Source organism: Mus caroli, chromosome 5 (assembly GCF_900094665.2).
Source record: "Mus caroli chromosome 5, CAROLI_EIJ_v1.1, whole genome shotgun sequence".
NCBI lineage: Eukaryota > Metazoa > Chordata > Mammalia > Rodentia > Muridae > Mus > Mus caroli.
In genome coordinates this window covers 114,647,446-114,656,432 of record NC_034574.1, presented here as the reverse complement: position 1 = coordinate 114,656,432, position 8,987 = coordinate 114,647,446, and the positions used below count along the sequence as shown (strand labels likewise).

The following is an 8,987-nucleotide window of genomic DNA, read 5'->3' as shown; positions in this document are numbered from 1 at the left end:
AAAACAGACAAACAAAAATGAAGAAATCAAATGCTACGTTGTCCACAGGATTTTAACAGATTTCATGATTCTTTTGCTTGTTTATGGATTTTGTTGTTGTTGTTATTTTTGAGCTAGGGACTGTCTGCCTTGGAACTTGTTTATGTAGACTACGCTGACCTTGAACTCCCACAGATCCACTTGTCTCTGCCTTCCAAGTACTGAGGTTAAAGGTTTAGGCAACTACACCCAGCTTCATTATGTTTCTTAAGCAGTGGACTGGAGAGATTGTGCAGGGGTTAAGAGCACTTGTTCTTGCAGCAGACCTGGGTTCAGTTCCCGGCACCCACATGGCTGCTCACATCTTATCATTCCAATTCCAGGGGATCTGATACTCTCTTCTGACTTTGAGTACCAGGCATCATGTGGTGTGCATACATACACACATGCAGGCAAAGCTCACACAAAAATTAATGTTTTTAACCTTATGATTGTTATGAAGTGAATGCTTACCACCTGCTCACTGAGACATTTGACTTTTCCTCCATCCCACCTCTGTAATAGATTCTGACTCACGTTACAGAAGCACCCTCAGAACTCATCCTGCCTCCTCTTTTCTTAGGTACCTGATGACCACGTGGGAAAATCCAATATTCAGAACCACCTATGACTAGAGAAAAGGGAGGAGGGGGTAGGGCAGGGTTGGGAGAGAGAGAGAGAAAGAGAGAGAGAGAAGTGTGCCTTGTGCTTTGGACACGTGTTCCATCTCGATCTGTGTCCCCAGTCCCTCTCTCCATCACGGTGGATTCTGAACCACTTGATCCATTTGCTCAGTGTGCCCATTGGCTGTCTTTGGCGTATGAGTTACACTTCTGTCATGGAGAGAACAGAGCTGGTATTCTCACAGAGGCCAGCCAGAGAGGCTTCCAGGTCTCCTAGAAAACACAACAATGGCCTGTTGGAAGCACAGAGCTTTCTTGGAGTCTGAAGCAGTTTTCTGAAGCACACACCAGAAGGGAAGCCTGAGAAGCAGTTCAGAGGTCTGTGTGGTATTTCCAGGAGGGCCTCTGTTTTCGGTCTTCAACCACCAGTGTCCACAGGAGGGCGCACTCTCCTCAAAGGCTTTTGTAGCCAGTTCTATCTTGGCTGCTTCTCCAGGGATGGATTTGTGTGCTGTCTGTTTTGAACCATTGGTGGCAGACAGCCTCCATTTGCCCACTAACTCACTTGGAGCTCAGCATTCTAGAGGCACTATGAACACCTGCTTTTATATCTTGCTTCTTTTATTTAAGTCAAACATGATGGTTTTTAAACTTTATTTCTCATGGAGATAGACAGAGATCTATCTAGGCAGTTAAAGGCACTGGGTGCTTTGGCAGAGCACCCAAGTGCAGCTCACAACTCTCTATGACTCTATTCCAGAAGATCAGATACGCTCTTCTGGCCTCTGTGAGTACTAAACACATATACAGACAAACACTTAGACATGAAAGTTAAAACATTGCTCCTACAGTGACTGTGGTAGGTTCCCATCTCCCTGTGATAAGTTTTGTCTGGTCTGAAGGCCGCATGTGCATCTCTGATCCTGTGGCTCTATGTGCATTCTGGGGCCTATACTTGGCTCTCTGATCCTATAGATCTATCAGGTCATAGGTTTGCTTTTCACAGGCCGGGGCTCCATGTGGTCAGAGGATCCATAGTCCTGGAATCCACTGATAGGCTCTGTCCCTCTTCTTCCTGACAGGCATCCTGCATCCGCACTGCAAACTCTGTGTGTTTATGGGAAAAACAGACCCACAGGCCCCAAGGCACCAGCAACAATCTATGCTCTTGGTTCCCATGGACTCTGCAGGAATCACAGTCATCCGGCCTCTGTCGGTGTTTGGTTTGGAGGATCCTCCAGGTTAGATCTCCCGGAGTCAGTCTCCCTGAGTGTGGCTCTAATACCTGACAGCACTTTGGGGAGCCCTGGTTCTGTTCAGAATTTGCCACATGCTAAGGATCTGAAGGTATTTGTGAGGCCCAGCCCAGACTTTCATTTCCTAAGGAGCATGGCCGCCCAGCAGACTGCCTGTAGGTGTTTCTGCTTGCCTTACCCTTCTGATCTCAGAAGATAAGCAAGATTCCATGAAAGGAGACAGGCAGGCAGAAGCACCAGGCCTGCATCCTCCTGGAAATGTCTTGTGTGGGCCACAGCCCCATGAGATTCCCTCACCTGTGTGAAGGGAGGGACCTCTCCACTGACCACATTCACACCGACACTTCTGCCCATCTCCAGGTGACTGATGCACCATTTCTCATTTTGCAGGCTTTTGTCCTGCATCCTATTTTAACCACAAGCCCAGTGAGATGGCTCAGTGGGCATTTCCACCAAGCCTGATTCCTTGGGACCCACATGGTAGAGAAAACTAGCTGGCTCTGCTGGTTGCCCTCTGAGCTCCTCACACATGCTTGGGCATATGCGCATACACACACACACACACACACACCACGCAACCAACACATAATACAAGTAAAAATAAATCAAATGGTCAATAATTTGTAGCCAGTGAGTTAGATGACTCAGTAGATAAAGATGCTTGCTGCAAGCCTGGCAGCCTGAGTTCTATCCTCAGGACCTACATGGTAGAAGAGACCTGACTCTTGAAAGTTCTCTTCTGACCTTCCCAAATGTACCATGCCTATATGCTGACATCATATACAGGCAGTGATGGCAAATGCCTTTAATACCAGCACTTGGGAGGCAGAGGCAGGCAGATCTCTGAGTTCAAAGTCAGTCTGGTCTATAGAGAGAAACCCTATCTCAAAAACAGAAAAAAAGAAAGAAACAAATAGAATAACTTGTTTTTGCTGTAGACATCAGTTTCTGTATTTCTGGGTCCACTGTCCCCTTCTTAGCTGTGATCCAGTCAGAAGCCCAAGGCCTGGGAACAGTGCCAGACGATAGCTATAACCTAAGCAAGGTATACAGACATCCAAAGAGATTGTATTTTGGTCTTTCAGGTGGCCATGGTGAAGTACAGTTTAAGGATGTGCGTGTGCCCAAGGAAAACATACTTCTGGGCCCTGGCAGAGGCTTTGAGATTGCTCAGGGCAGGCTGGGGCCTGGCCGGATTCATCACTGCATGAGGTTGATTGGGTATTCAGAGAGGGCCTTGGCACTCATGAAGACACGGGTAAGCCCCCCTGTACCCACATTGACCCAAACCCACTGTTGCTGGCTGAGGAATTTCAAGACTGGTCTCCCTCTAAGAACAGAGCTCACAGGGCAGTGTTCATGCCTGGAATCTGCATCTCTGTTTTGCATGTACTTTACATGGCTTCAGCTGGCTTTCAGAGTGGGATGGGCACCTCTCTGTCTAGGTGGCCAGAAGCCAAGGCCTGGCTTCATGGTGGCTGAGGGCAAGGTTCCCAACCCCAGAGGATTGTGGCAGCCAGGAGCCATTTGTTCCCAGCACATCCCGAGGTTAGATCATGCATGGCCTGTTTGTGCCCCTGGGGTCACAGCAACTGGCCCTGTGCATAACAGCTTCCTTGGTCAGTATGTCCAGGCATGGTGTCTTATGCCTTTAGTTCTAGCACTGGTGAGCTGAGGCAGGAGGATTGCTGAAACTTTCAGACTAGAGTATGACATTGTCTCAAACAAAAGTCATTTGGCATGGGCCCCTTAAAGGCTGGGGACTCTGCTACTACCATGGCAGCAGAGTGAGGATCTGCAGGGGGTTCAGTTAGGTGTGACCAAGCTGGTGTGGGTTCAAACTTCAGGAGTCTTCGCTCACAGTTTGTCTTAGGCTTCTATAAGCAGCGCACAATTTAGTGAAAACTTATTCTGGTGATGAGTAAACCCTGCGTGTAAATCAAAGAATACAGGAAGCTCTCTGAGAAACACAGTAAGCTGAATATAGATCAGAAGTGATGGCATGGAGACCTTTTTTTTTTTTTTTTTTTTTATTAAATTTAGACAGGGTTTCTCTGTGTAGCTCCAGCTGTCCTCTCATTCTGTAGACCAGGCTGGCCTAAAACTCAGAGATCTGCCTGCCTCTGCCTCCCTAGTGCTGGGATTAAAGGCATGCGCCACTACTGGCTGGCATTGAGACTCTTTGTAAAGACCATGTGAGGCCTTTCATAGAGGTGGTTCTATACATTGCTTGAGAAAAACAAACCTATTTAAGGCTCTGGGGCAGGGTCCCTCTGCAAGAGGATTTAAGGCTCTGGGGCAGGGTGTCTCTGCAAGAGGATCAGGTGTGGTCCCTACCCACAAAGCACAAAGGCTTCCAGACTACTAACAGCATCCTCTCTTACAGCTCAGGGTCTCTTACGGCTCATGCTGGCCTGGAAATCTCCACGTAGGCAGGGATGACCTTGTTGGGACTCGGGTGCAGGCACTACACCATCCCTGGTTGAAACCTAACTTCTTAGTATAGAAATGAACTCATTGTGATCTTAAAGTATATGGTTTTAAAGCAGGCTGCCAGGGACAGAAGTCATGATGTTTGCCTTGAACCCAAGCAATCTGTAGATAGAGGCAGGTGGGTCTCTTTGTGACAGAGGCCAGTGTGGTCTGCATAGCAAGTTCCAGGACAGCCAGGGCTACATGGAAAGACCCTGTCTCAAATGAACAAATGGGCAGAACAAATGGCGGGAGCGAGACCAGTAAGCCGGCTCAGCATCTGCTGCCAAGGCTGATGAAGTGAGTTTGATTCCTGGGACGTACATAGCAGGAAAGATCCAACTCCTCCAAGTGGTCCTCTGCCCCTCATGTTCAAAATATATACTAAGACTTTGAAACTGCATCTATGTGCACATTTAAATGCATGCAGGAAGTTTGGAAGCACAAATAACAATCGTGCTTTTTTGAGATGGGATTACTGTACTGCTCGGATTGGTATCAAACTTTTAGACTCAAACAACCTTCCTACTTCAGCCTTCCAAACAGCTCACTCTACAGACACACCAAGCCCTGAAAAGCCACCTGTTGTCACTATCATCAGGTAGCTGGTAGGATAGTAGGTATTTTTTTCCCCTCTATTTTGAATGAAAGTTGACAGTCATGCCATAAGATATATTATTTCTGTAAAAATTACGTACCCGGGGATAAATAAAACACATGAGAGAAGAATGCTTTTGACTCTCAGACCCTATTTTTAAATAAAGATTTATTTATTTATTTTATTGAGTACATTGTTGCTGTCTTCAGACACACCAGAAGAGGGCATCAGATGTCATTAGAGATTGCATGACTCACCATGTGATTGCTGGGAATTGAACTCAGAACGTTTGGAAAAGCAGTCAGTGCTGTTAACCACTGAACCGTCCCTCCAGGCCCAACTCTCAGCCCTTTCTAAGCTGGAACACTGTAGCTGACTTCAGACACCAGAAGAGGGCATCAGATCCCATTACAGATGGTTGTGAGCCACCATGTGGTTGCTGGGATTTGCACTCAGGACCTTTGGAAGAGCAGTTAGTGCTCTTACCTGCTGAGTCATCTCAAAAGTCCATTTTGTGTGTGTGTATGTGAGAGAGAGAGAGAGACAGAGAGAGAGACAGAGAGACAGAGAGAGAGAAAGAGTGTGTGAGTGAGAGTGTGTGTGTGTTTTTAAACACATGGTTTTTCTCATGTTTTTCCTGGCTGTCCTGGAACTAACTTGCTTTGTAAACCAGCCTGGTCTTAAACTCACAGAGATCCCGCTGCCTCTGTCTCTGCCTCTCAAGTGCGAGGATTAAAGGCAAGTGCCACAACTGCATGGCTCTGTTTTCTTGGAAGACATGATCTAACTATGAATCACACACACATACACACACACACACACACACACACACACACACACACACACACACACCCCTCATAGAGATCCACCTGCCTCTGCCTTGGGGATTAAGCATCTGTGCTACCACACCCACCTTCATGCAGTTTGTATAGCAACAAAGGAGAAAGTCATAGAACACTTTCAGTTTTGTTGATGGTGCTTCAAGCAGACAAGGCAGAGACATTTCTGCTGTCTGTCTCTGGCACTGTCTGATAACTTTCTCAGCTCTTGGGTTGGTGGAAGGTAGCGATCTTCACATTCCAGACAGATTTCCCTTGGTCACAAGGTTTGTTGTCATGACAGAAGTGGGCAATAAATGGTTACTGAGGTCCTGTGAGTGATAGCCCAAGATTCAAGGCTCTGGACCTGTACCATTCCAAGCTCTCCAGGATCACTGTAGCTGTAATCAGCCACCAGCCTCTGCAGGACATTCTCTATNGGTGTGTCATCTGTAGTGAGCTCTGCATTGCCTACCTCAGACCCTCAACCCCAGTTAGCTGTCTGTCGGGCAGGCAGTTCCCACATCTGCTCTCTCTTGTCCTGTGTGCCTGGCTCCTCTGNAGTCATCCACTCAGAGCCTTCCAGGGCCTCTCTAGGCCTACTTCCTTAGCCTTGTCCCTCTGGTGTCTGTAGGTGATGTCCCGCATGGCCTTCGGGAAGCCCCTTGTGGAGCAGGGCACCATCCTGGCAGACATTGCCCGGTCACGTGTGGAGATCGAGCAGGCCCGGCTGCTGGTGCTGAAAGCTGCTCACCTCATGGATGTGGCTGGAAATAAGGTGGGAGNCTTCAGANATGANAGGGGTCACCCTGANGTNACACTGGAATCTACNNGTNTCTNCTTGTTTGGCAAACCGTGGGAAGGCTCAGCTCTTGGACAATGATGACTGCTACTGTTCTGTTTGAACTCTAGAGGGTCATCTATTGCAAACCAGAAAAGGCCCCAGGAGAAAGGTGAACTTCCACCAAGTGGTCAGCCCTGGACCATGCTGGTGCATGGAGGTAGATGAAGGAGGAGAGCTGGGAGAAAGGACCCCCGCAGACATGGTCCAAATACAGCATTAGTCTACACAGGAGCCTGTTCCCATAGCAACATTACCCATCTCCTATGGTGGGTGACCATGATGCATGTGGCTTGTTGTGCTATCCGGCCTCTTATGCAGGGGTCCTAGACCCAGGCAAGAGCTGCCCTATCAGGTAGTGGAGCCAGATATTCTGTCCCGGGTTCTTTGATGCCCTTGTTGCTGGCGGCCTGAGGATGCCTAGGTCTAGCTTTGGTCCACTGTTGACCACAGCACTGTATCCAGCAGCCACCCTGACAGTTTGGCTTTCTGTTGTCCTCCTAGCTCCTCATCATGTTTTTCTTTCCTCTGCCTTCTCCTGCAGGCTGCAGCTTTAGACATTGCAATGATTAAAATGGTAGCTCCTTCCATGGCCTATCAAGTAATTGACCGCGCTATTCAGGTGAGCAGCACTGGACTGGCCTTCTTCTGTGCCTGCTACCTTCCTCTCCAAACTGATTTGTTTGTTTGTTTGTTTGTTTGTTTGTTTTGGGGGGGTTGTTTGTTTTCTTCAAGACAGGGTTTCTATGTGTAGCCCTGGCTGTCCTGGAATTCACTCTGTACAGCAGGCCGGCCTCAAACTCAGAAATCCACTTGCTTCTGCCTCCCAAGTGCTGGGATTAAAGGCGTGCACCACTACTGCCTGGCTCTCCAAACTGATCTTGGTACCCCACCCCACCCCACCTTACCCTACGCCCACTCACCGAGGACAGTATGTTCCTTGTTCAGTGCATTCTTCTTGCATTAGTGGACCTCAGGCCTAAGGAGCCCTGTTCTTGTTCATACCCAGTGCCCTGACTCTGTGGGGTGTACATCCTGACACCTGGTCCCACACAGAACTTTCTCAGTAGTGGAAGCAAACCATGGAGAATGGGCTTGGTGAGCAGGGCATCCAAAGGATGACAATATGGCCCTATGTGAAGTCTGGGACACATAGTGACACAGGGGACCTCAGTCAAGACAGCAGTAGCCAGCTGTTTTGAGCAGCCTGCCACTTTTAGAACTCAGGCTTTCTTCTGTTTTTCCACTCTGTGTCTCCAGGCCTTTGGAGCAGCGGGCCTCAGCAGTGACTACCCCCTGGCTCAGTTCTTTGGATGGGCCCGAGCCCTGCGCTTCGCTGATGGCCCTGATGAAGTACACCAGCTGACAGTGGCTAAGATGGAACTGAAGAATCAGTCCAGGCTGCAGGAGCCAGCAGCATGCAGAGTGTAGATGCTGAGTTTGGCATGGCCTGCAATGTGTGGTTCTTACATCCTATCCAGCAACTCAGTCTGCGACAGTTACTGTGACCTGAGCCTCCTGGGAGTCTCTTCAAGAAGATATTCTCTGGGGTCTCTTCAGAGACCTGCCTGCCTCTGCTTTCCAGGTGCTGGAATTAAATACATTTGCAACTATACCCTGTTCTGAGCCAGACTTTCTTTTCTCTTCTTTTTTCTTTTCTTTTCTTCTTTTTTTGGTTTTTCCAGACTGGGTTTCTCTGTGTAGCCCTGGCAGTCCTGGAAATCACTTTGTAGACCAGGCTGGCCTCGAACTCAGAAATCTGCCTGCCTCTGCCTCCGGAGTGCTGGGATTAAAGACATGTGCCACCACACCTGGCCTGAGCCAGATTTTCTAAACAGGCTTATAGTCATGTGTATGTGTGTACCTACCAAGGCAAAAAGAAGGTGTTAGATCCTCTGGAGCTGGAGTTCTAAGTGCCTGTGACTAGCCCAATGTGGGTCCTGGGAACCTACCCTGGGTCTTCTGCAAGAGCAGCCAGTGCACTTAACTGCTGAGCTGCTCTCCTCTCCAGACACACACAGGAAACGCTGCCCCTCAGAGCAGATGACCTTCATCTCCTGATCTTCCTGCCTCCACCTCCCAAGTGATAGCATTACAGGTGTGACAGCATGCCCACTAGGGTAACCCTTTCCACGACAATCAAATAATGAACTAATATTCATTGGTCATTAACACATTTTGTTGGATGGGTCAACGTGTCAGGAAGTGGGATACAGTTGTAAGTGACCGAAGTGCCACCAAGTGAGGAAGTTCAAGGTGTATCAAGCACCCATTCCATCTTTGCTCGGTCATGAAGAGCAAGGAGAAGGCAAGAGTAGGCAGAGGCAAGAAGGAAGCTCCAATGCCCCTGCCTCTCCTTAG

At 48.5% G+C, this 8,987-nt stretch overlaps 1 protein-coding gene across 1 annotated transcript in view; it reads left to right on the top strand.

Moving 5' to 3' along the window:
* The window catches only part of LOC110294356 (acyl-CoA dehydrogenase family member 10), a 40,742-nt gene extending 32,480 nt beyond the window's left edge, over window positions 1-8,262 (top strand). The window contains exons 17-21 of the mRNA XM_029477798.1: window positions 1,724-1,882; window positions 2,983-3,155; window positions 6,420-6,563; window positions 7,171-7,248; window positions 7,887-8,262. Of these exons, the coding sequence (XP_029333658.1) occupies window positions 1,724-1,882; window positions 2,983-3,155; window positions 6,420-6,563; window positions 7,171-7,248; window positions 7,887-8,057 (725 nt within the window). The 3' untranslated portion in view covers window positions 8,058-8,262. The remainder of the gene's footprint in view (window positions 1-1,723; window positions 1,883-2,982; window positions 3,156-6,419; window positions 6,564-7,170; window positions 7,249-7,886) is intronic.
* The last annotated feature ends 725 nt before the right edge of the window (window positions 8,263-8,987 follow it).